The 27,992-nt window shown below is 39.3% G+C and overlaps 2 protein-coding genes across 2 annotated transcripts in view; one reads left to right on the top strand and one right to left on the bottom strand.

Annotated features, from left to right (window-relative positions):
- The first annotated feature begins 55 nt into the window (after positions 1-55).
- Positions 56-11,552, top strand: hacd1 (3-hydroxyacyl-CoA dehydratase 1). The gene is made up of 7 exons (XM_044105309.1): positions 56-316; positions 2,624-2,741; positions 2,825-2,843; positions 2,947-3,035; positions 3,869-3,990; positions 8,234-8,412; positions 10,350-11,552. Exons 1-7 carry the CDS (start codon positions 198-200, stop codon positions 10,430-10,432), a joined length of 729 nt encoding a protein of 242 aa, XP_043961244.1. The 5' UTR covers positions 56-197; the 3' UTR covers positions 10,433-11,552.
- Positions 11,553-11,693: 141 nt separating this feature from the next.
- Positions 11,694-27,992, bottom strand: part of LOC122824528 (collectin-12-like) — a 37,034-nt gene continuing 20,735 nt past the window's right edge. The window contains exons 3-10 of the mRNA XM_044105301.1: positions 24,489-24,611; positions 16,974-17,060; positions 15,843-16,886; positions 15,267-15,764; positions 14,322-14,458; positions 14,133-14,242; positions 13,615-13,760; positions 11,694-13,502 (exon numbers count right to left, since the gene is read on the bottom strand). Coding sequence (XP_043961236.1) covers positions 13,492-13,502; positions 13,615-13,760; positions 14,133-14,242; positions 14,322-14,458; positions 15,267-15,764; positions 15,843-16,886; positions 16,974-17,060; positions 24,489-24,611 — 2,156 coding nt within the window. The 3' untranslated portion in view covers positions 11,694-13,491. The remainder of the gene's footprint in view (positions 13,503-13,614; positions 13,761-14,132; positions 14,243-14,321; positions 14,459-15,266; positions 15,765-15,842; positions 16,887-16,973; positions 17,061-24,488; positions 24,612-27,992) is intronic.

Genomic DNA, 27,992 nt, shown 5'->3' with positions numbered 1-27,992 from the left:
TAACCCTTATACTATCAGAATATGATTTTAATTACGCGTCCAGGGGCCCACCAGCAGGCCACGCACTTGCCCCATGGAGAAAGAGAGTGTGACAGAGAGGGGGGTCTCTGTGGGTGGCTAGATGGATGGACGACCCCACTGCTCCCCACCCCAGCTGTCAGCTCCCTTCCTGACTTCCCCACCCTGCCCCCGGTGCCATGGCGTCCAGCGAGGAGGACGGCACGGTGGAGGAGAAGGAAAACAACAACAAGAAGAGAACGAAAAGCGCCCTCATAACCGCATGGCTCACTTTCTACAACATCGCCATGACAGCCGGGTATGTCCCTTTATTCCACCCCCCTCTCTTCCTGCTGCTGCCTATTAATAAGAAAGCCGGATAAGTTTGCCGCTCCCTAAAAAACTGTAAGCGTGTGTTGCTGTTTATAGGACTGAGCCTGTGTGTGTCAGCCTGAAAGTGCCTGTTCAGCTCGAAGGATTTAGCAGCTGCTTGGCTGCTGGAGTTGGTAGAAAAATATTTTATGGAGGCTGGTTCTGAGAGTAAATGACGAGTTTAAAGAAAACCCAAACGGCTGTCCTCTCTTTCTCTTTCAGAAAGAGAGGACAGAAAATGAATGAACAGTGGCGGGTTTAAAGTGACAGGCTGGTGTTGGAGCTGTGTCCAAATAGGGCTGACTGCATGCTGTCAGCGTCAAGGCCCACAGTGAGTCCCACGGTCGCAGTGATAAGTATAGCCGGACTGAGCTGCTGGTGACACTAGAACCCAGTCTGGGAAGGGGAAAGTGCTCAATGAGCAGATTAAAAAAAAAACCAACACAATATCTGTCAGGCTAAAGTAGGCTATGATGTGTTTATAATATCAAAGCATAAAAGCAAATTGCAATTGGTCAACTGGTTATGGAACAAAATAGTCCCTCACATTGATGGTCCTGAAATGTGCTTTTTCTTTCTTCCATTCACAAACTGTATATAGTGTACGTACAACCACAAACTTCAATATGTTCTATGTGGGTCTTTTGTGACAGTTCTACAGCAATTTCACTACAATGAGTAGGTCTGCAGAATATATCATCACAGATATTATTATTGTATTTTCACTATACAGCATGCATATCACAAGCATATATAACTACCTGGACTGCATTTAAATTTGCCGATGATGTATTTAGTGACACTCTACTAAGAAACTACAAATTCTTTCAGTGCCAAAACAGCAAAGGTGGGTTAGAAGCCATTTGTACGGTATATGATAAATTTTTTCCCAGAAGCTGGATACTACTTCAATATTGAGTATATATTTGCCTAATTTTGGGCAAACATATAGCCATACATATAGGCAGTGTCATTTTCAATTTATAACACCTCTTAAAAAGTATCATAAACACAATTTAATTCCATCCATCCATTCATTTTCTGTTCACCCTTGTCCCTAATGGGGTCGGGATGGTTGCTGTTGCCTATCTCCAACTATGTTCCGGGCGAGAGGCGGGGTACATCCTGAACAGGTCGCCAGTCTATCGCCGGGCAACACAGAGACATACAGGACACACAACCACTCACACACACACTCACACCTAGGGAGAATTTAGAGAGACCAATTGACCTGACAGTCATGTTTTTGGACTGTGGGAGGAAGCCGGAGAACCCGGAGAGAACCCATGCATGCACAGGGAGAACATGCAAACTCCATGCAGAAAGACCCCGGGCCGGGAATCGGACCCAGAACCTTCTTGCTGCAAGGCAACAGCTCTACCAACTGCGCCACTGTGCAGCCCTCACAATTTAATTATGTTTATTTATTGCGAGTGCATTGCATCATATACATATATCACATACTGTATGTTTTCCCAATATCAAAGTACAGTTTTTGCCTTTGCTCCTGCTAAATACATACCAGAATTTCCAAAAAATATTAAGCACACTTGATTTATAGGCCCCACCCACTATCTTTTGCAAAGGAAAATAAAAGTGTTCATATAGGTCATACTTGTCTATGAGCCTCAGGTGTCCACATCATATCTTGAGATATTTACACGGAAAGATTTTTAATGAAATTCGTGCTGGTAACTACAATATGTACCGCTGCAAATGCCTTTTCTGAACGGTGCCTATAACACAGCTGCCTAAAATAGAGTAAAATACCGTAGCCTAAAAAGTTTTTGATCGCATCTTCCTCCTGCACACTAAAATCACAAAATGCACCTCCTTCAAGGTCTGAATTGAACGGCTTCAAACAGTATTCTGTTTTTATGCTCTACTAATCTGGATCAAACTTCCAGAAAACTGCAAATATGCTGAAAAACATAATTCCTTTAACTCAATTCTAAAATCCCACCGTTTTTTAAAATTGCGTTTGATTATTAATTGGAATGTTATAAGGTGGAGTTTATTTTTCTACCTCAACCTGCCGTCATTTTCCCTTAATTTTCCAATGCAATGCAATGTTTTTTGGCAAGTTTGTTGCTTTATTTTTCTTCTAATCATGTAAAACTCTCTGAATTGCGTTGTTGAAGATTTGGATTTCAGTTTATACAAACACCACCTGCCATTACAGATTGTTGTCTCTTAGGAACACCATGGCTTTGTCTGGACAGGATTTATGGTTTTGGGCTTGTTTTTTCATCAGGTGGCTGGTTCTGGCAATCACAATGATGCGCTTCTACATTCAGAAAGGCACACATAAGGGTCTCTACAGAAGTATAGCAAGGACACTGAAGTTTTTCCAGACCTTTGCATTAGTTGAGGTAAGTGTTTGTAATATAAAAAAGTTTTATTTAATAAGTGAAAGACAACGTTAACTCCAATTGCTACTGTCTTTGTCATCCAGGTGGGACATTGTGCAGTTGGTATGTGAGGCTTGACTTTATTTATCTGTATTTATTTGATCCTATTTCATATACTTTGGTATGTTCCCAGGCTGTGAATGTCTTTCCTTTGCCTCTGCTGCAGGAATTGTGAGGACTTCTGTGATTGTAACTGGGGTTCAAGTGTGTTCAAGGATTTACATGGTTTGGTTCATCACTAGTAGCATCAGACAGGTAAATATTCATTTCATTCAAATGATGCATGAAATTTACTTCTCAGACCTTTGAGTTAATGTCTCATCTTATCATATAGTCATATCTGAGTGTTTTCACAGTGGCAGAAATGCTGTTTTTGTTGGTATGCTTTAACAAATTATTCATTGCAATGACACAGAGGCAATACTTAGTACCTTTTCAAAGCCTCTGCAGTTCACTTTGTCCAGTTCATAACCTTTTCCCAATGATGTGTTGCTTTTTAATTTTCTTTGAGGAAGAAATTAAAATAGTGCTGAAGTATAATAGTAAAAAGAAACGTTTCGCCTCTTATCGATAAATTGAAAGCTTATATGTATATAGTTTACTCTTCCTTGTGTCCATCATTCTTTCCCTACTGGTCTGTCGTTCATTCCTTCCTTTTTTCCTTCCTTCATTCCTTTTGTATCTTTCTTTGTTTTCCTCCTTTCTTTGTATTCTCTTTGGTGTCCCTTTATTTTCTTTTTTCTTTCCTTCCTGCCTTGTCTCTTTCCTTACTCTGATATTTACTTCCTTCTTTTTTCCTTCCTTATGTCCTAGCTCTAGTTTGTTAGTAGCCTAGACTCATAGTGCTTAAGCATGATGTATTGACTTTTTTTATTTTTTATTATTATTTCTGAACGGCTGATCATCAATCAATTTTGATAAACCCTTCATGTATCTGTTTTCTGGAGGTAAATCAGTTGTAAAATAACTTTTTTTTATATTGCCTTTAGAATTATCTATAAAGTGTCAAAGTATTTGCAGTCAGCATAAGATGTCTGGGGACAGCACTTATTACTATAATGGACAATAACCTGTAAATTTTCTTGAAGATCCAGAATGAAGAAAGTGTAATCCTGTTCCTGGTTGTGTGGACTGTGACAGAGATTACCAGATATTCTTATTACACATTCAACCTGCTCCACCATCTGCCATACTTCATCAAATGGGCCAGGTGGAGACACCGTCTCTGATGATTTAATATTGTAATGCTGCATACGTTTTGCAAGCATGCTGGTTTGGTTTGGTAATAGTACATTCATGTGTGTATTACTCATTAAAAGAAGTAATGCATGTGTTTGTTATTGCATTTCATTTATAGCAGTTATCCATCACTTAGGAACTAACTGCTCACATTGTACAGAAGACACAAACTGCATGTGTTTTAAATTGACTATGCCAAATTTGGAGGTTTGCATCCCTAACTATCAGCCGGTACAACCTAAAATGTAGGAATGCTTCCAGTTGTAGAGGGAAGTCATGTTATCCGTCTGATGTATGTGATCACTCGTGACGGGGTGATCCGCCCTCACAGTGGCTCACCTGAAACCAGAGATGTCTGAGGGAACATCAGACGCAGACATTAGTGTTTTGACACTGATAGCAGTCCAAGCACACATGTCTTACAGAACAGAGAGAGCCATCAACCATCTGAAATAACAGTCTACCAAACACTTTCAGATGACTTGAACCTTTCCACATTTTATTATGTCACAGCCATAAACTTCCATGTATTTTATTGAGATTTTATATGGCAGACTAGTACAAATTAGCATAGCATAGCATAACTTGAGAATGAGAATGATAAAGACTCATAGGTCTTTTAGAGTGATGGAAAGACCCTAAATGTTTAGCTCCCTCTTTAGATTCTACATCAGATTCCAGTCAAAACTCCAAAATGTTAACTTTACTTCCAGTCAGCGGAAACTTTCTGATAAAATTAAGAGATTGCTTTAAATCTGCCAGGGTATAGGTTATGGCCAAACTGTACCTGAAGACTTGCAGCTGTATTTTTAGGAAAAGGCAGTTGGATCTACAGAACATCGTTTTAGAAAGGCCGAATACAAATATGCATAATTTTCCTTTCAGTTCACAGTTATGCACTACTTTGGGTAGTCACTCTTTACGACAACCTCTGCAGTTGTACTTGCAGGGACCATCTGCTTTATTATTGTGGGGGGGGGGTTTTCTCCTCTTTGCTCTGGTCTTGATTCTCTTTCCTGCTCTTCACGTCTTTCTTTAAGCGTGGAAGAGCCAGGCCCCTGGAGAAGGGCTCATGTTCAGCTGCTCCTGTTTTTAAGACCGTCTGTTTTGGTCATGGAATGTTCAGCCGACGTTTCTCTCACATCCGCAGAGACGCTCCCCCGAGTCTTACTGCTGTCTCCACTAATCTCCACTGTCCTGGATCGTACAATGGTATACTGGAGTACAGTGAAGCAGGGACTTTGGCCTGGATGTATGAACATTGTGACAGGACAGAAAACATCATGTTTCTGACCATCTGAGTTTTGCAGAGACACTTTAAACCATCAGTAATGTCTCAATATTTTGCTTTCAAGGAACCCAAGTGCATTGTGGGGATTTAGAGTTCTCTAGGTTTTCTACAGGTCATTTAAAGTTCTTTGCTTTCCTCACCATGGAAGAATATTGAGCAGCCTTTTCTCAAAAAATAAGAAAACCCTTATTGCCAGAAGACAAAATGTCTCACAAAAATATGTATAACTTTACAACCTTTTCACTTTTGACATGTTATACCCTGTACAACTACACTGTATTTTACTGGGACTGACACAAAGTAGCACATGACTCTGAAGTGAAGCAAAGGTTATACAAGGTTTAAGAGTTAAAAATCTTTAAAATGCATTTGTACTCAGCCTCCCTGAGTCAAAGCTTCTTAGAATCATCCCTGGTTGCTGTTGCAGCTCAAATGTTTTTGCTATGTTTCTATCACCTTGCACACCTAGAGACTGATTTATTTTTATATTCTTGAGAAAATCGCTCAATCTCAGTGAGACTGGATGGAGAGCATCTGTGCACATCAATGTCTCAACATTTTTACAGCTTTTCATTCAGATTTTGCTCTGGTCTTTGACTGGACTAATTGCAACACTTGAATATTTTTCACGCTCTCCCTGTATGTTTAGGTTCGTTGTCCTTCTTCCAGAATTGCATCTTTAGCTTCTTGACATCAGATCCAATTAGTTCCCCTGTCTTTACCAAGGAAAAAAATTCCTTCACAGTTCTGCTGGGTGTAGTGCAGTGTTTCACTTTCTGCCACATTCATCGTTTTACATGTAGGCCTTAACATTCAATAATGGTCTCCCCTGACAAAATCACCTTTGTCTTCCAAACTTTCAACTTTTATCAGAACTTCAGATGGCTTTCTTAGGCCACCTTTCCCTAAAGACCAGATCTGTTGAGTTTACAAGCGTTTTGATTCTAGTTCACAATTGAGAGCAAGTTCGAGGGGTTTGCATACCTTGCCTAAAAGTTATCTTTACACCCCACAAATGCATCAACTTTGAGTTCATCATCTTCTGTAATACAAGTTTCAAGCTGATGGTTCTTTGGAGGCTCCCTGGTATACATTTAATTTGTCGCCAAGTAGACATATTTGGTGCTTTTTATTAGTGTTGTCACTGTGACAGGCTAAGGGAAAAAAAGCAGATAAAGAAAGTTTAAAGGACATTTCATAACAGTAAGTCCCTCATTTTCTGCTCAGCAGTGCCAAGCTATTGATTTGCAACAACAGTTTTAAAAGTGCTTTGTGTAAATTAAAGTGTCACTATGTTAAATACTCAAAGTGCATCCAGTCATGGTGCAGTTATTGTTGTGAACTGTTATCCGAGGTCAAATTACAGCCGCAGTCTGATCCAGCGGCTTGAGTTGCTATAAAATAGTGCCAAACCAAATCTCTGTCCTGCAGCTTCCTGTTGAGCTGCTGGTCAGCTCATGTGGGGCACAAATTATATTACACTTTAAAACAGATCAGCTTGCCAGCTTTTTTATCATTGCTGACCTGGCATGCTGATAAGCATCACACCAACAATCAAACCTTGGTTATATTTACTTTAGTTGCTGAACTTCTACTGTTGTCTCATATGACATTTTCCGTCTAAATGCATACAATAATGTCTAATGACTGAAAGGTGTGATTCACACTGTGTTTGTTTGAATTTGCTGGAACTTCACAGTCACAGGACAAACACTAAGGAAATCAAGTCGTGTTTTTTCAGCTGTTCCACAAAACACATTATTGACCAAGTTTGGTTAAGTGCTGTTAAAATGTATGTGTTTGCATTTGCATTTCTATAGTTCTCCACAGCTTGAACTTGCCGGTTCAAGTTGTGGTGATGATTAGGACCTGACATCCTTGTAGCCATTGTTGCAGATCATGTACTCACTTTTATGAATACAATGTCTCCTATTGGGTCAGCCCTCTTAAACACTACACCTCATCTATTCACAAAGAAAAAGGCTCCAGCAAAGCTTTGATGGGCAAAACAAGTTTAGGGTGTAGATTTAGGCTCTAAATTCCCCCTGTTCTCAATCTAACTTAGCATCTGTAAAATGTCCTGAACAAACAAGTCAGAACAGTGAAGGCCTCATGTCAGAAGTAAAAGGATCTGCTGGTAACATCTTTGTGCCAGTTACCTTAGCACACCTTCAGGGGTCCAATGGAGGTCTATGCCACATTGTGTCATGACCCGGAAAAACACATTTGGTACATACACACCTGTATGTACCAAAGACCAAGTTCTTTCAGTGCACTCTGCCAGGCCACGTATACACACAGGTCGTTCCAGTTTCATACACACAGTCTCCAGTTGCCAGATCACTGACTGGAGCAGATAACTTGGATCTAGGTCCTCAGCTCCAACTACAGAGCGCTTTCTTCAATTTCATAATCCACTGGCTGGCTTAATTCGCAGCAGGTTCAAGCACAGATAAACATTGACCATTCTTGTTCACTATTTTAGCCTCACATTTGAGTCCCCAGATGGGGTAAATTAAATGTTTTAATTATATAATTAGGTAAAGGCATTGGATGCATGCAGTTAATGGTGAAACATGGAGATGTATAAATGCAATTTTTCTACATTTCTCTCTTTCCAGTTACCCTAAGTAATTAATCAATTAATTCCCATGATTACTATGGAGTGTTTTCAACAAAGCTTGACCTTCCATGCAAAAGAAAAAAGTAATGACAAATAATGAAATGTATCAGAAAATATCAGTGTCCTGTAGTTGTTTTTTTATGGCTTTTAATCAAGAAGAAATTAACCTATGAAAGAAGTGACGGTGCTGCATGCGAGTGTGTTCAAGTTTTCTGTGTGCTTACCTTACTGTCTTCAACTGGATTTGCCTATAATTTAGACAAGAATTGAAAGACATCCTGCTGTTTTTCTGTTCTGCAGATACAACTTCTTCATCGTCTTGTACCCACTGGGAGTCGTCGGAGAGCTGCTCACCATTTACGCTGCTCTGCCATTTGTGCGCAGATCTGGAATGTACTCCATGAGGCTCCCCAACAAATATAATGTGTCGTTTGACTACTACTACTTCCTCATCATCGTCATGCTGTCCTACATCCCACGTAAGGAGAAATTTCTCTCTTATTCTCTGCACCTTTAAATTTGTCAATTCTACAAAGCATGATCGAATAGAAAAATCCTCATAAAACCAAGTCTAAACTGGACAAAATTGATCCAAAGTTTGTTTTAGATTGTTCTGTTGACACATAAAGCTTCTGAAACTACTGTGTATTAGAAGCCACTGTACAACCAATACTGACAATAGACATCAATCAAGGGTTTCTAAATGTATTGAATTGCACTTTGTCATTACAATATCAGTGTAAAAGGTTTCACAGGAATTGTAGAATACTCTTTGCATGCAAAGAGTATTCTAGTTTCATAGAATACTCTCTTCATACAAAAAGGCAAAAAGTGTCTTTGCATATTTGGTAGTTGTAAATATTTTTATTGGTAGTTTGCTATATTTTGAATGTCATACACTCAAACCCTGCATATCGATAATATATTTGGCCAGTTGCATGGACTCTTGACTCTCTGAAAGTAGTAGGGACATTGTGTAGAGATACAGGGTGAATGGTAGATTTTATTCGGCAGTAGTGTTACAATTACATGTTTTCCTTGCAACATTAGTATAAACATCTGGAATTTTATTTCAGCTTTTTCCAGGTCTGGATAAGTATGGAAGAAGACAGTAGGGATAAATCTTTCTATTTCCAAACTTGTTTCCTGTTCCCATTATCTATTGTGTCCCTCCCTGCTTCCTTTTATTCTTGTATCCTTCCTCTTTTTTCCTTCTCTCAATCCTTTATACTTTTCTTTTCACCTCAGATTTTTTCTTCTTTTGTTTCTCCCTTCCTTCTACAAAGTCTTTTGTTCATTTTTCCTCACTCTTTTCTCTTATGCATTTTCCTGTTTTCTTAATTTTTATTCGTGTGTCAATTCTCTTTTCTCCTTTCTGTCCTTTCTGTCTTTCTTCCTTGTGCTCTGGTTTTCCTTTGTTGTCCTTTTTTATTCCATTCAGTCTCTGGTTTTTACAAGTTTCATACTTAAAGCATGCCCCGCTGTCATCCATAGTCATATTTTAAAATGGGCACAAAAGATTAGTAACTCACAAGTTTAAATCCAGATATGGGAAATGTATAGAAACCCTTATTAAGGTAATCAGCAGCTCAAAACATAGAGCAGGAGATCTTGAAAGGAGTGACAGCACCACCCTCAGACAGGAAGAAGCAGTTACGCTCTAGTTGAAATGATGACTCATTTCTATTGTTTGTCTTAAATGTTTTGCAGTGCTATAGATTGACATGCCTATTGTGTGTCACTTACTTCCTGGAGCTCTCTTGGTGCACCTTATACATGTCTTTTTGTATTGCTATCCACTTAGGCTGGACATCTGATTCAGTAATGAACACATAGAGCTTTTCAACCATAGCAAAGAATTAGCCTGTGGAACAGCTGTGACCACATCTACTCAAGTTAATTTGAGACCGTGAATGTAATTGTTATATTTTCCTTGCTCCTTGATTGTAGCCTGATCTCCTGCTGCACCACCATCAAATGCCTGACAATCCAGAACCTCATTCTCAATTATTTTATTTGTGTACTTTGCATTCTGCATTGATGGCAACATTTTCACAAGTTTTGACAGCAATTAATTCCAGAACAGTCTTAAAGTTTCCTTTGTTCCTTTGCGGCAACTGTGGCTCTATAGTAGCGTAATTGTCTTGCAATCGGAAGGTTGTAGGTTTGATTCCAGCTTCCTCCTGCCACATGTCGATGTGCCTCTGGGCCAGGCACTTAACCCCAAATTGCCTACTGATCTGCATATCGGTATTTGAATGTGACTCTAGTGTAAAGCGCTTTGAGTGGTCAAAATGCCTGGAAAAGTGCTATATAAGTTCAGTCCATTTACCATTTGTTATCAGAGCCAAGTGAGCCAACTGTATTGTTGTGATTTTTCATCAGTTTATGTCTATGCTGTGTTTTTTCTTCTTAGTCTTTCCTCAGCTCTACTTGCACATGCTGCGGCAGAGGAGGAGGGTGCTCCACGGTGAAGTCATAGTGGAGAAGGATGACTAAATGTGCACCACCTCATCCATTGAGCCTCCACATCACCCTCACCTGACCTCCGCTCCACCCACTCACCCCCAACACATCTCACCTTTTCTTTTTGGCTGTTGGCATTCTTAACTGCACGGGACCCGAGAAGCAGCTGACAACCTGCCTGACAACCAGCAATGATGATGATGATGATGTTGATGACGATGACGAAAACTTGGATAAATTCCTGTTTGAATGGTTATTTGGCAAGATGTTTACAGTTCTGGAGTTATGTCTCAGCTCTGAGAGAGCTGGATTCCTTCATTCACCCACTGGCTTTACACCATCTCATTGCACCGAAGAGAAACTGAGCCACATCACTGCGTCATGACAGGAAACATGAGAAGAAATGTGGATGGAAGATTGTACGTTGTGTGCTCTGAATTGTCCCTCAGCCCAACTAATTGGCAGATTTTAAAAACAATGTGGCTGCACAGATCATGGTTCAAAAAGTTAAATTATACCTCAACAATAAATCTACATTTAGACAAATGTGCTGCTGCTTTTGTGTATATTTGTTTTACCTTTTGTGTAAATGATGCAATGTGAAATCTTAAGCCACACACCGTCTCACTTAGAGCAAGCGCAGCTCCAACTTAACTCTGTCTGCTTGGCTCAGCTAGTGCTTTATTTTAATATTTTGATGTTTACTATGTCCACAAGACTTCCTAAGAGTCTTTGCAGAGGTATTAGTTTGTTAAAGAGAATTTTTAGATTTATGTCAGCCCTATGAGTCATCGTTCTGCATCTCGTTTTGTGTTTTAACGTGTCTATACTCATAGAAAGGTAGTTAGCCTCTATCCTATTAAAGGTGCTATTGTTAAGATCTTTTCAATCTTCTGTGCAGCTGAAGGAGTGACTGTGATTGGAGTTGACCTGAAGCAGGAAAGCTGGATGTGAAATGACCCGAAAGAAAATGTCGGTCAATGATCTGCATGGACTGTGGTTAATCAAAGCGAATCAACACTTTTTGCTTATCATCTGGGTTAAAGAGGAGAAAATAAACACCAAATGTTAAATCTAATGGAAAGATATTTAAAAAGAAATGTGAAAATACCTTTTTGTGCAAAATGAATAAACTCAATCCTTCAACAGCGAAGAGAGTTTGTGATGACCTTCGGTTAAGCTGTGTAGAAATCAAACAACCGTTATGTTTTAATGAATTTATTGGTGTGGTTTTCCTTCATTACTTTGTAATTTAAACCTGAGTGCAGAAAAAAAGCACATTTTCTACAAGTAGAAAGGCTCAACATCTGTGTTTTATTGACACTGGCAGTCCTAGAGATGTACCAATCGACTGGCTTGAGATTAGGCTCAGCCAATTTATCCTTTATTCTCTAATTTTTGTTTGGCAGAACAACTATTTAAAAAGAGGTATTTCTCTCCCTTTCAGTAATAGCATTTAATCATTTTTTGGTCTTTAAATGCATCATCCAACACAGGTACATCTCAGTAAATTCAAATGCCATTATATTTATTTCAGTTATAAAATACAGAACTGAATACTTTACAAAATAGATTCATTACAGTCAGTGGAATATATTTCAGGCAATTAATTTTGTTAAATTTTGGTTTACTGATAAGAAAAAGGATTTTAACTGAAATATTATATGAAGTCCTGGTATACAGTCATGTGGAAAATGCTTTCTTGATAGCTGTCCTGCAAATAGTAGAAATTCTTTGGATCTAGTGTGAGGAGGAATGAAAGTATTGTATCCCATTATATTACTGGAAAGCTAAGTGGAAGGAAAAACTGGTAGAAAGAGGTGAGCAAGCAACGAGGATAACTACAGCCTACAGAGGACTCTAAAGCAAAGTTTAAAGTTTCTGGGATGTGGACTAAGGCTGGAGTTAATGCTTTAAGAACCACCAGATCCAGACATCCAGGAAACAAAGTAACTCTTAAAGAACAGGAAAAATATCAGGATTGCCTTACATGGCTCAAAGAGAAAAGTGACGAGACTCTTTCTCCAGAGCAGCCATCAAAGCTGCATGTGCTTTCATTACACCTCATCAAAACCACAGGATGATTATCTCCATGCCATGCTGGATTGATGTAGTATTTCATGCAATAGCAGCTGGGCTCAAGTACTAAGTTCAAAACTGTAGAACGGGAACAAATACATTCATGTAATTTTATTAAAAGTTATTAAAATTATTATAAAGAATTGCTTAAAATACACCACTTCTGCAATGAATCTGCATGATCTTCATCTTTAAGCCCAATAAGTGAAACTTGCATATCACATTCTAATGTATTGGGATGCAACTTTACTGACGCTCTTCTTTGAGTTCAATAACAACCAGATAAAGATTTGGTACAAATGATTTTATGCCCAAATAAAAAGAATCTTATAATTACTTCTTATAACATTCAGAACTAGTAGCTCCAGCAAACAACCTACATCTTTCTTCTCTCATATATGCTGCAGTTCTTAGATTCTCAATTGGCACATGAGACCTTAAAGAAGAAATCAGTGCCTAACTGAATTAGGCACTGATTAATTTGATTGTGGCATTTTCCTTATACATGTATCTTCATTATATTTGTATCTAAATGAAAATAGTACATACACATTCATGAGGTTAGATACACGTTTCATTGAAGACAATATGTCTGCTATGTGCTTTTTTACTTATCACCTTGCACATTGTAATCTCTGAATTATACAAAATTACAAACCTTTTGACTTTAAACCTTTATACTTCCCTATAAAACTTGGCTAATAAAACAAACATTCAGGTGTTTGGTCGTACAAGTACAGGTATATAATATGTTTTATATAGAAAAATCAGTTGCTGATTATTTTTTGACAGTTTCTCCTCCATTTGGATGTCCTGCTGTATTGCACTTGCTGGTAATGATGCACTCGAGTCTCCTTGGAAAGCACAGTTTTCTGAGGAAAACTGCAGCCCCTGGATGCCTCTTTCAAAATCGTCTCTTTCCACTCTCCATCCAGACTGTCCACAAGCCCTTTCAGTCAATCAGTGCTGCAAGGATGAAGCTGAGCTGCTCACTGTGCTCCTTTATTTAACTGCTATGATTTTGCTGTAAAGACAAAAACAAGAGCAACCTTTAAAATTACCGCTTAAATGCAAGTTAAGCAGTAATAGTCATGTATCAGTGTCTGATAGAAATCCAGACGCTGAAGCAGACTTACAGGTCTCCAGTTCTTTCTCACAGATATAGCTAATGAGATCTTCACAGAAGAAATCGTTCCATAGACCTTCGTTGATCAGACCTGCACAGTCTTCCCCTGACTCATGGCTGTGACCCCAATTGTCAGGCTGTCCGGGCTTCCACTTCCTGCAAGTAGACAATAGGGGGCCACCACACATTATAATTACAACAGTCTTTATTTACAGTAACTGTACAGTGAGAGGCAGGTGGAAAAAGAGCACAAGTTTACCTCCACCAAGAAATTTGTAATTAGAAAAGGACATTTTTGGCTTCAGATTTGCAGTGTTAACAAAGATTTTTACATCACTCCATTTAGCTTTAATATGTTTTTAGGGTCTTCTATATATTTATATCACACTGTAATTTTTTACATGTTGCATGGTAAGAGAATTGAACCACATTTGTACATGATATCAATGCCAAAACACACTTAATTAATTGGGATGACATCATTCTGGAAACAAAGAAAAAAACTCTGAATGATGATTTAACACTGACGTGAAAGCAGGAATTGTTCCATCCACCCAGCGCCACGCATTCTCTTCTTCCCTGTCCGTCAGACCAATCCAGAAGTAGCCCTTTCCAACTATTTGCCCCTCCAACCATTTCTACACGAGGAAAAATAAAACAGTCAGTAACATGTTGAACTCACAATAGCAGTTTTGACTGTGTTTACATCTGTTTCACCTGTTCTTCTTTGTCACTGATGATCAGTAACATTGCTAGTTGTGATTCACAGTTAGCTTTTGAATCATCAAAACTGTGCAGGTCTTTGGAAAAGTAGTAGCACCTGTTTTTGTAGTTTACCCAACCAAGAGGGCAACCTGCAAAACATTAAGATATTCCATAATTAGTTCATAAGAAAATGTACCAGATTATCCTCTGATGGAAAATTGTGCAAGCACTAAGTCAGATGCTAATGGTTTAATCTCTCTTTAGGATATAGTTTCATTAATTCAATTTAGTTTTATAAAGCGCCACTTCACAAAACAATTTATTTTAAGGAAAATTATATAGTACCGTAGATTAAATACTGATATAATGAAAAATTCAAGTTCCATTATGTACATTCCAACTCCACTCAAGATACAAAATAATGCAGTAAGAATCAGTTTACTATACCAGCCGGGAAGGATTTTTTAAAATGCAGCACTTTATTAAGCTACTAAATTTAGAGCAGCCCCTCCTCCAGAAAGTGTTTACTGCATTGCATCTTTAACGTTTACATACTGAGAATGCATGTGGCAACAGTGGAAAAGAAAACTTCCTTTTAGCCTTGCATTTGTCTCCAAATAATGTTAAGGACATGGAAAAGGTGGGAACTACCTTCAAGATTAATACAGTAAATATTAGAGATTCATTCTCAAATAAAAGCAATAACGACCTCACAGCACCCTAGACTGAGTTTTGGAGAAACTGGGTTGTCGTCAGCAAAGATAAGAGTTTGCTTTGACTAAATCTAAAAATAGCAAACTGCACATTCCAGCTCACATCCAGTGCAGGAGCTTTGCTACCAGGTGAGTTCCTAGCAAGTAGAAGTCACTCTAGGGAGGATTTACATATTAATCTTCATAAGCCAGCCATCGAAGAACAAGATAATGTTTGGAATTTAAAGCAGAGAAAAGGTTTTACCTGGGGCTAACAGTGCATGAGGAACTGCCTCTTCCTGTTGTGACCCCTGTGGAAAAGGCACTGCTGGACTTTGAATGGGGATTCCTGGTTGTCCTGGTGGTCCCACAGGCCCTGGGGGCCCAACTGGTCCAGGTAGACCCCTTGGGCCTTGCTCCCCAGCTGGTCCAATTGGTCCACGGATGCCCGGTGGTCCTTGCAGTCCCGGTACACCAGTCTGGCCATCTCTTCCAGGAAGACCAGCCTGTCCTGGTTCTCCTTTAGCTCCTGGAGGACCAGCTCTGCCTCCTGAACCTCGAGAACCTTTCGGTCCAGGACTCCCCGGTACACCCGGGAGGCCCTTTAACCCTGGGAGACCTGGTGGTCCTGATGAACCCTGCTCTCCTCTAGATCCTCTGATTCCTGGAGGTCCTTTTTCACCCCTCTCTCCCTTGGATCCTGTCTGACCAGGTGGTCCTTGAGGTCCTCTGTCCCCTCTTGGTCCTCTCGGACCAGGTGGGCCTTCAAATTTTAAAGGTAATTTTAAGTTAGGAAAAATTCTCAAAAGCAGTTCAAGAAACGTTTCACCCAATTACTCACCCTGTAAAATTGTGAAGTTTGTAATCAGCTGTGAGTGCTTGGTGTCCACCAGCTTCATTTCCTCCATGACAATAGAGAGGCTGGTGACCTCCTTATCCAAGCGGGCTGCCAGCTCCTCCTGTTGTGACCTCAGGCTGGATGCATCCATCCTGACGTCTGACACGCTATCGTTAAGGTTCTGTAGGACATCTGAGTGACGACCGATGATCTCGGAGCAGCTGCGCAAGCCATTGAGGTTCAGGTTTATGGCTCCCAGAAGTTGTGTGGTGTGGCTCATGTTGCCAGTAACACGGTCCATAGTTTCCTCCAACTCATCCACTTGCATCTCTACCCGGTCAAACTTTGCGGATGTGAGGTTGCTGAAGTCCCTCTGCCGGTCCATGATCTCCCTGAGCGTCTGGTCATGACCCTCCGCCAGCCTACTGGTGTTCTGCAGCTGGCTGGTCATGAAAGCAAGCTGTGCCCCCATATCTTCTAGGCTGTCATTGTTGGCTTTAGCCAGAGTCGAGGCATTACTCGCTACGACCTGCAGGTTTTCCATTTTTCCGCGAAGCCACTCTGCATCAGAGTGTGTCTGACGCGTTGTCTGCTCCAGGTTCTGATAGTCGTTGCGCATTTTGTGAATTGCTTGGCTGGTTTCGTCGACGACCCGCTGCAGAGCTGCAATTAGACCTCTCTGCTGGGCCTGAGTGAGGTTCAGGTTGCTGATGCTGAGAAGCGCCTGGCTTTGCAGTTTCACTTGCTGCTGTAGCTCCCTCTGCAGTCTGGCCGTGTCCTCCTGCAAACTCTCAATGATGTTGCCGTAATACTGCAAAGTGCCGTTTACCGAATGCAGGGCGGCTGTGTTGCTGCTAAGACGCCCCCGAACGGTCCCCTGACTGCTCTGAATCTCTGAGCCAATGCTCTGCAGTTGATTCAGCTTGACCTGATCGCTGTGGACGTGATCCTGCACCGCAGACAGCTGCCTCTGCAGGGCCCAGATGTTGCTCTTGAAAGCTTGAATCTCTGTGGTGGTGTTCTCGGACTTCTCTTCCGTTTGATCATCTGAAAATGACCATCAGCACATTGAAATGCAGAAATCTCTCGCTGTCTCACTTTTGTATTCTTATACAACCTCTAGTAAATATGTACCAAGCTTTTTTAGATCTGTCTCGACCGCAATTATCTTTCCGCCATAGCTTGCAATACCTTCAGACACGCTGTCGACTCTTTGCACCACTGCAAAGAAAACAAAGGGGGTAACATAAAGTTTAGTGTTCTAACAAGACCATATTTCTTTAAACAGACCACAAAAAAGGCAGAAGGACCTCCAGCTACAGACATCATCATATAAAAGAGCTCAGAGAAGGAACCAATGAAAATATCTTATTAATACTACAGGAATTCATCTGTACGGAAGAGGATTAGGGCCACTGAAAAAAAAAAAATTATGGCCCTGAAAAAAAAAAAATCTCAGAATTTTTATGTAAAAAAAAAAAAAAAAAAAAAAAAAATTCCGTGGCCCAGAAAAAAAAAAATCTCAGAAAACAGAATTCTGACTGATGGACGCCAGCAAGCAACCAGCTTCAGAACCACGGACGCGAGTTGTGGCGGACAGCTAACGTTCTGGAGAAAATGTCTGATTTAAGTGACTTTTTACGTGCCAGAGGAGTCCCCGAAGCTTCTATTGCACTAATGGAAGAACAAAAGGTGAGTAAATCAAATGAGATAGTTTGGTGTCTAAAGCCGAACGGTTATGGCTAGTTGTTAGCATGTTTGTTAGCTTACGTGGTTATAGGAATAAACTGATTTACCAGTGACGTGCGGTCAGGGGAGGCAGGTGAGGCAGTGCCTCACCAGCCATCATGGAAAGAAAGAAAATATATAATCATAACGTAATTTAAATTGTTATATTCATCCGGTGGTTTGTACTAAAAAATATTTATTTTTCATGTAGCTTCACCAATTTCGATTTTTATTTGTTCAAAATCGCTGAATTTTCTTATTTTCCCATTCAAATGCTTGGAAGCGATGCCGGTGAGGCAGCAGCGAGCTCTGCCTCACCTTGGATTGCGCAACCCCTGGCTCTGCGCTGGCTGCTAAGCGGAGAGAGCATGTTGCTGTACGGCGTCAATAAAATGGTTTAAACTAATTTAATATGTGAACTTATTTCCAATAATTTAGCTTATGTATATAATGTACAGTGCTTTTTGTCACCAACTGTGTTTGTGTAACGTGTTTCGTGTAATGAGCGATTATAAACGGCAGAGAACAGGTTCGAGGTGAGGCAGGCAGTTCTCTTGCCTCATGGCAGGGGGCGCTCAAGATCCCAGACGTTCGTCTTGTTCACTCCTCAACTGCCGAGTAAGTGACAGCGAGCTAGGCTAAACGATTCGGGAAGCAAGTCAAGTGCAGCGATAGATTATAATAGAGATAGTGATTTTTTGTTTTGTTTTTTAAGGAAATGTGTGTTTTGTGAGCTACAGTTTGTATGTGTAAGGATGCAGAAGTGAAACATAACCTGTAAACTGCTGTCAATCTATGCATCTATTTGCAAATCTGATTCTGATGACGTCAGTGCCTCACCAGCTATGAACCTCACCGCACGTCACTGTGATTTACAAAGTTAAATCACACAGATGAACAAAGGATGTAACAGCTGTTGATTGCTGGAATTGTCCAGTAAATGTTTGGTGCGTTTATTTTATTGTTCTGTTTGAATGTTTTACAATGAAACTAAGGTTAGCTGAATGTCAGCCACCTTCTAAATAAGATATCTGCTGTGTTAAATTGTGTAACTTTTAGTTCAGTGGAGGACAGAAACTATGGTATAAAGTGACATCAACGTCTATATATGCAGTATTTAAAAGGAAAATGCATGACTTGCACCAATCTGCGGCTGGCTGTAGATCTGATCTAGGATCTCTTCACCAATGTAAAAGGTCACTTTAACGTTGATGTGCAGAGTAAATAATTATCCTTTCTCATCTGTTTGTGTGCAGATTGACTGGGATGTCGCAGCAACGCTGGAAAATTATGGAGACAGAATCGCCACCTTCAACTTCTGCTAAAACAAACTGGTCAAAAAAATAATCTGAACTTTGTTGTTGCTTATGGTAGAAAACAACTGGGAGGCCTCAAGAGATCCACTTATTGCTGCTGATTTGTACATAAGGTTAAGAAAGAAAAGTATTTAGCAACTTTCAGTGGCATAAAAAGAATTTAAAAAGTGTTGCTGTTTATCTCGATCATACCATTGGATAGTTTTTGCAATTTCTGATAGGTGCCCTCTACACAGGTCTTCTTGCACTGCATCTAATTAGACATATTGTCTGCAAGCAAACATAAAATTTTTGTTTTCATTCTGCCAGAACATGAAAGTGTATTGTTGTTATAATTTAAATATAGAGTTCTGCGATGACCTGGTTTTTAAGCTGCTACTGTGCTGATAAAAGTTAAACATACAGTTTGAGTGATATGTTTTTCTTTCCCAATTCAGTTTGTTTTGCTTTCACAGTTATTAGAAGGAACAATGCTAATGCAAAGTTAATTATTGTTCTATGATAATCAGTTATGTACCAAATGTATGTTTTTAAAATGAGTATGCTACTTCATGAAAATTTTTTTATTTTCTTCTAACACAATGCTGCTCTGTTAAATTAAAGAAATTGACAATGTATGTTTGAGATGTGATCAAAATGGCAGCACAGCAAAAAGGATGTCATAAATTTATAAACCTGTTTTCTGTGAAAAACAAATGAATTTCATTGTGTTTACCAAGTGTTTGCATAGTACAATTGATTACAGATATTTAGGAACAATTGATAAAAAGTCATATGAAATTGTTTTTCTCACTGTCTTTAATTATAAGAAACAAAACCTTTCTTGTTTTTTAGGGTTTCATTTGCTCTTTCTTTGAGAGTGGTCAGATAGGAAAGTGAGTAATACGAGAGAGGAAACTGCGCAACACAGGTCATCAGGTCGGGACTCAAACCTGTGATGTCCACGTTCAGGACTGAGGCCTCCATACAAGGGTTGTGCTTTTTCAACACACCACCCCAACTTTTCTTATTTTAAGTTAGTTAAAATTAACAAAATTGTATTTGCTAAATTCCATAAAACATACGAACATTTTTTAAGAGTTTTTAGAACTTTTCAAATTCAGCAGTTTATGTACTTCTGATTATTAGACCTGTTCAAATGAAAAGCAAGCTTAATTAACATATTGAAAACCATAACAGAAAAGTATTGGGTAAAGTAACATTTTATTAGCAAAATATTACAAAAACATTTATTTTGCTATTCCAGCTGGTAATTATAATTTTATAGTTCTCTAACAATATTTTTCTTGTTACCGTTGAAGGTTTCTATTCAGCAGCTGGAGATGTGAGATCAAGTCAAGATGCTTTTGGATGTAATAAACAGTTATTCATTTTTTTGTGGCCACTTCATTGTATGAGTTGAATCCAGGGATAATAAAAGAAACTAATCTCAGTCAAAACTGAGCTACCAACAGAAATGGCTAACTAAATGGCTAATTATTTTTTTAAACAAGAATAATAATGGTGTGTTACAACGAGATCAAATCCAGTGCAAAATCTCAAATTTTTGAAGCTTAATGTCATCCAGCTCTCTTATGAATCTTTTGAGATGATTCTCTACTTCCTTTTGATTAGGAGTTAAATCTGCAGCAAATTTCAGCAGCTGACAGACTTTTTTGGAAGTTGGTTGCAGGTCTGAGAACAGCTTTGTCAGTGCCTCCGAGCTGAGGGACAGATGTGGGTAGATGATCTCCCTCAGTAGTCAATGGCGAACATTGGTTTTTGGACGAGCTCTTTGTGAACTATTTATTTCATCAAGGATTGTAGGGAGATAACAATTTTCCAGCGTTGCTGCGACATCCCAGTCAATCTGCACACAAACAGATGAGAAAGGATAATTATTTACTCTGCACATCAACGTTAAAGTGACCTTTTACATTGGTGAAGAGATCCTAGATCAGATCTACAGCCAGCCGCAGATTGGTGCAAGTCATGCATTTTCCTTTTAAATACTGCATATATAGACGTTGATGTCACTTTATACCATAGTTTCTGTCCTCCACTGAACTAAAAGTTACACAATTTAACACAGCAGATATCTTATTTAGAAGGTGGCTGACATTCAGCTAACCTTAGTTTCATTGTAAAACATTCAAACAGAACAATAAAATAAACGCACCAAACATTTACTGGACAATTCCAGCAATCAACAGCTGTTACATCCTTTGTTCATCTGTGTGATTTAACTTTGTAAATCAGTTTATTCCTATAACCACGTAAGCTAACAAACATGCTAACAACTAGCCATAACCGTTCGGCTTTAGACACCAAACTATCTCATTTGATTTACTCACCTTTTGTTCTTCCATTAGTGCAATAGAAGCTTCGGGGACTCCTCTGGCACGTAAAAAGTCACTTAAATCAGACATTTTCTCCAGAACGTTAGCTGTCCGCCACAACTCGCGTCCGTGGTTCTGAAGCTGGTTGCTTGCTGGCGTCCATCAGTCAGAATTCTGTTTTCTGAGATTTTTTTTTTCTGGGCCACGGAATTTTTTTTTTTTTTTTTTTTCGGGCCACGGAATTTTTTATTTTTATTTTTTTTCGGGCCCCGGAATTTTTTTTTTTTTTTTTTTTTTTTACATAAAAATTCTGAGATTTTTTTTTTTTTTCAGGGCCATATTTTTTTTTTTCAGTGGCCCTAATCCTCTTCCGTACATCTGCATTTCTTGTAGGCATGTAATAAAGATAGACTTAACTAAAGTCATTGCTTACATTAAGCAAAAAAAAAAAAAGACAAGAGGTGAATAAAGGAAGTTAGAAATTGTGCAACACATGTATGTGTTGAGGAAAAGACAAATAGAAGAAGAAACAAAGGCTCAGCAAAAATACTGGGTGGTCAGTGAATTGGACCAAGGCTGAGGCTGCATGGAGGACAAGCCAGGGCCCTGGGGGACAGAAACTGACATCAGGGTGTGGGGTGGGGGGTGAAGGGAATTCTTTAGTAAACAGACGGATCAAAGACGACCCACTGGAGACAGACACTGTTGCGGGGAGGCTCTTTGCGCCCCCACAGGCGACACCACCGTTCATTTCCTCTGGAATGTGTCTGGGATTCCAGGGAAGCAGCCCACTTCTACCACCAGCCTCTCCAGGGGGACACTTCCTCCAACTGGGAACAGCATGGGTTTTTCTACTGGGAGACTGTTTACTCCGGCAGCTAAGAAATACGTAAGGTACAAAAAGGCTTTTTGTACCTTAACCCTCTGCTCATCCCTGTAGCTTCCCAGCAACAGGGATGAGTGGAAACATCTAAGCTGCTGGGGGTACAAATATTTTACAATAATTATTATTTAAAATAAATTCACTATAGTGTCTGAAGATGGGTTTTGGTGTTTTAAGAATTACTAATCTGCCATAGAAAACTGTAAAGGAATATTATTATTTATTTATTTCCTACTTTCTTGTTGATTTTTCAAGGTTTTGTGATGCTAGAACATCTTCAAAATTAGAGGATAATGTACTTTGTTTTCTTAAATATAATGATTTTCTTCTATTATGTTGTAAATGTGAGAGGTCAAACATATTAGGTTTCTCATCATGCAGCCAAGAGCTTTGGTGTTCAGTGAGCTTATGATTATTATGAGACCTCCTGTTTGCAGCTCTTTGTCTCAGTAGCAGGCTTCACAGTGGCCAAGTATGACATGACCGTTCTGTCTCAGCACGTCTTCATACACTGTAAATCATAACTGGAAATTATGACTTCAAATCTGTTAGAGTTACAAAAATAACAATGGCAGGAACCATTTAAGAGGACGTACCATTACCACGACTCACTGCGCCTTACTAGAAATACAACCTTTTAACACTGATGAATCTCCAGGAGAAACGTAAGTGTAAGTTCTACGTTCCTTTTCTCAAAAGTGTACAATAGGAAATCTAGCATACCGTTAAGCTCACCCTGGTTGTGTGCAGCTATGCAGGCCCTGTAGTCATGCTCTTCTGGCTGATTGGTTTATATTTGTGTAACTACTAAGCTGAGGTCTATGTGTGAAATGTTTGCCCATGCTGTCAAACAGATTAATCAAATATTGCCTCCAGGAAAAATGAGGTCACTTATTGATCACACTCCAATCACATGTAGCTGTAAAGACTGAGCCCCAAAATATGAAAAGTGACAATCTGTTCACAGTAACATATTTCCTATTTGTATATGTTGCTTTTCATGTGTCTTACCGTCTCTTAGAATTTCAGTAGAATTTGTTTTAAAAAATACTTGCTTTGTCCCTTAAGCATTTTCGTGCAGATAAAAAAAAAATTCTAGACCCCAGCACTTTATTCTAGCCAATCTTTGGCGCTACAAATCTGAAGAAGTAATTGATTTCTTGTAATCTGTGCGAGAAGGCTGTTTAAATTTCAACTTTGAGTGACTGCCTTTCTTTTCTCTTTTTTTTTTTTTTAATTCAGCTCATTTGTCTCCACCCCGTAACCTTCTCCCAGTATTTTTCCATCACCCCCCCAAGCATACACCTCTGGAGAACCTCTTAAAGGCTTTGTTGGGCTGAATGTCCTGATTCTGTTTTTTCCAGTTCTGAAATAAGTTCTGTAGTCTTTTTCCAAGTTTGAACCCGTAATGTCCCTGCTGCAGTTGTGTTAAACATTCCCATATGTACCCTCATTATTTCAATTGGTGTAAACGGCATGAACTTAACGTGTTTTAGAGGTTATCTCTGTACTTTGACCGCCTGTACGACGACAGTCCCCTACATTTTGAGCAAAGTCAGTCTTTCTTCTTCCACGCTGCATGTTGTCATGCAGGTCTAATTGTTGCCAGATGGGCATCGGGTGAACTGAGTGCAACTTCAGCAGAACCCACTAAAATTGAGTTTTTACTCGTACGAAAGCGCTGCTCTGTGAAAGGAACCACAGTTCAAATACACTCCAACCTCCAGATGGTTATGTCAGCAAGACACAAACTCCTCTATGCACTTAACATGTGTGCTTCTCTCTGTTCTCCATCACTGACCCACACAAAGCGTATTGGTGCGGCTGCTTTGTTTTGATGCAGCTTGACCTCAAATATAGCTGGAATCCGGAGACCTCCGTAACAGATGTAAGTATTGTGTCTCACTTCATTTGCTGAAGTTTTGAGTCTCGAAGACCTGCTGTATTCCAGCCTTTTAGGCTAGTTTACACTCATAGCTGGGAAAGTCACCAACCAGTTGCTTCATTGCTGTCTTGAATCACACAGTTTTATTTTATAAGTCAGCTAGGAAGGACACAGTATTACATAAACCATCCCCAGGAAATCTAGACACATCTGAGACTTAATACAAAACATATCATTGTGCTAGCCTTTTAAAGTTTTTGTCCGAGGTGATTGAAGCTGGATGAACGAGCCTCTGGGGAAAAGTGTCGAAATAGAAAACATACAAAAGTGTTCATGGAAGCAACCTCAAGTTTCTATTCTGAATGCCTTTCTTAAAAAATATATAGATTATACAGATTATGGTAACTATTTACTGCTTGATCACATTTTTATTTCACTGATGATGTGCAAAAAATTATATGATATGCATGAAAGGAAAAACTGTCAGAAATAATATAAAGAAGAGAAAACTAATCTTACCTTTATATCCAAGAACAGCAACAGCAATAGTGAGTAGGGTGCACAGCACATAGAGCAGAGCTATAGAGGTCTTCAGTGCCCATTCATTCTTACACTTTGTGCATTGGGTGCCCTCCTGGATCCCTGGGTGAGAACAATGAATATCACATGACTTTGTGTGTTTCATACTGGAGCAACAATGTTTAGCATGGACATATTGTTAGAGTTTGAAGGCCACTAGGGGAGCTGGAAGTTCCACATCTGGATAAACAGAACTTGGGTCTACATTAAAGAGAGCAACAATTCCCTCTGGGAATGGGTGGTGAAGGGAAGGGGACACAAAAACAGCCCCCCACTCCCCAACACTGCCTTGTTTACACTCAGTAACATGCTTGTTTCCCCGAACTCACGTTTCACTCAGAAAAAGTCCCCTTAACTTCACTGTACTTTTGTTCAGCACAAACTCTGGGCCCTCCTCCTCGTCGCAAGATCAGAGTCAAATCAAGGTCCTTCGGTTTACGAGGGCACCAGTGGAATATTCCTCTTTGAGGATATTTTTCATAACAGATGAGTGGCAAGATCCACAGTGCTGCCGGGAACACAGCTGCATTTCATTTTCAATTCAGGAAGTGTGTGTCTGTGTGAGTGGAAAGGTTGGGAGGGCAAGTGTGTATGTGTGAGTGCCAGCAGGGAGGAGGGGGGTGTTCTAGCTTTTATGCACCTGGAGTAGGACTTCCTGACAATTCTTAGATGTAGTATAAAGTTATCAGTCATTCAACATTTGAAAACAGTGGAGCCGGCAGGAATCATACATCATGCACATCTATTCAAGAGTGATGAGGTTGTGCTTCAATAGATTACACTCGCAGCACTGATTTGGTTTTGCTAGATCCCACTGGGACTTTAGATGCCAAAGTTAACAGCACGACTTGTCCTTATAGGTGTAAAGGGACTGTTAATGGTCACTGAGAGTTAGGACTCAATTAAGCACCAGCTCCAGCAGGACGGGAAGTGAAGGTTTATGGTGAAAAGTTGGGGGTTGGACCTGGGAGACACAGAGACGACTCTTTTTTACCATAAATCTTCCACAGATGATATCATCAACATAATAGGTGATTTTATATTCATCGATATTTTTTTCTTCTGTTGATTGACTGATGTCCAGTCAAATACATTAATAAACAATGTACAGATTTGGGTCAAGAAATTTATTAAGAGCTGGTCCTTACCAGGTTCCGACATTATTTAAATCTAAACTCAACGTTGCAAAAGCTCAAAATGAACAAAGTAAAGAAAAAAAAAATTAAAGATCATGTTTCCTCAGGCAAACTGCAAGATAATTTGAGAGCTAAACCTCAGACTCTACAGTTTATGACTGCATTTGGGTCCTTCCTAATCTCAAATGTGACAGGAAGTAGACATATTTAATTTGCTGCTATGACTACAGGTTGGGTTTTACTCTGTTAATTTGTTATTTGCAAACACAATCTGAAGGAGTTGTGCAAGAGAATATTTTCTGTATATTTAAAGTCATGTTACAAATTTCTGAGAAACTGAAAGACGTTCAAACCAGAAAGTTAAGCTAAACACCAGAAAATGTGGATTTTTCCATCTTTGAACAATTCCAATCATCTCAGTCATTTCTTTGTCTTCACAGAAACTTCATTCAGGAGCAAAATCTCAGAAATCAGACTTGTATAAAACTAGTAATAGCTAGTTCACAATTTCAGTTAGATGTGCTCACGTGGCACATCTTTATGAGTAAGTTGTTAAAAACTGGCAATTAAGAAGATGCCTGATTACTGAATATCTGTGTTGGCCACTCATGTCTGTTGACCTCTGATTTAAACTATTTAAAAACCCTATGTCTGACTGGTTCAAGTAGAAACAGCACAAACAGGAACCGGTTTGCGAAGTTAAAAACACTACTTATAATTTGCTATAGCTAATACAATTTAAATAACTCAAATAACTCAAATACCACCAATCTACCCAATTTCTTTTGGCAGTACACCCTTATTTTTTGCATATTTTGTCTGCATTTATGTTGTGAACAAAACCTTCCATCTTGCTGATCCACACTGAAATTAAAACAACAACAAAAAATATGGAGTGACTGAAATACAGTGATTTCATTTTTGGCCACTTTGCCCCACTGTAAATCAGCATTGTAAGATTCCTTGCCAATTACGTCAGAAACAGTTTATAAAAGCGAGGGAAGGTTTTTATCAACATTAGGCTCTACTATAGAAACATCTGCTACAAATGTGGGAGTGTGGCGAGTTACTCAGCAGAAATCTTTACTGCAAGCAGAAAAGTGGATGCTGGGAATACAGCCACAATAAAATGACTCCATTTTGGAATCATTCATAACCCTCTGACATACCTGGGGAGTTGTTGTATGCACACTTCATAATGAAGCATGCATATCAGCTCATCACCTCACAGAAATCAAGGCGCTTCTGTCCAAAGCTGCTGTTTCAGAGTAAACAAGCTGACAGTGTTTGTTAAATCTGCGGAGACAAAACTCCACAAACACACTTTGCAGGTTATAAATGACGTTTAGATGTTCCGTAAAAAGCTGGATACTTTTGGTGTGGTGGTCAAATACACGCGTCTGATAAGTCAGAGATAAGGTCACATTACCAGATGCAGGAAACAGAAACAAGTAGAAAATATTTAGAAAAGGGGAAACTTGATTTTTCAATTTTTAATTTCTGTTTTGATTCAACCCTAATAACTTCATGATCTCTCTAGTAGAAATACTAAATATTTGGAATGACTGTCAAGAGGTTTATTTTGGCTCTGGAGGAGTTGCAGTGATCCCCAACTCAGGTGGGAGAATCTGATTAGAGGATCGCTTTAGCGCTCTAACAAAAAAAGAAAAGAAAAAAAATGTATCCAATTTGACTGTTCTTCAATTATTTTCTAACGTGACGACTCTATATGCAAATACTTGCAGTTTAATCTGCACCAAAATGAAAATGTAAACAACTTTGACTCAAATGGATTGAATGCATATGTAAGTTACAATTTTCAGATTCAGAATTTATTTTGAAATTTGAAATTTGAAATTTGTTTTTTTTTCTTCCACTTCACAATTACAAACATTATGCAATAGTGTTTTAGTCTATCGCATAAAATTCCCCCAGACATACACTGGGGGGTATGCTTTGGTTGCAATGTGAAAACCTTTGTGGACTTTTGTAAGGCACTCTATTTACCTTAGAGGTCACATACAATGCTACGAATAACTGCTTCATATGAAAAAGGTAAAGACAGATTATAAATGACAAATCACCAGTAACTTATCATAAATTGAAAACAGAAACTCTGCAAAAGGCTGAGAGAAACCACAGCTTTAGTTTTTCATCGACTGATGCTGACCTATCATCTTTCGCCTTCGCAGATGAAGTCAGGTCACACAGGCAACGACTTGAAAAATAGCCAAGGAAGTGAAGCCACAGGCTGACAGCCACACTTTCACTCCCTAGCAAAAGAAAACAAAGCTTTGGAAATAAAGGG

Source organism: Gambusia affinis, linkage group LG21 (assembly GCF_019740435.1).
Source record: "Gambusia affinis linkage group LG21, SWU_Gaff_1.0, whole genome shotgun sequence".
In the NCBI taxonomy this organism is placed as follows: domain Eukaryota; kingdom Metazoa; phylum Chordata; class Actinopteri; order Cyprinodontiformes; family Poeciliidae; genus Gambusia; species Gambusia affinis.
Note: the sequence above shows the minus strand (reverse complement) of the source record. Positions and strands in the feature narration are given on the sequence as shown.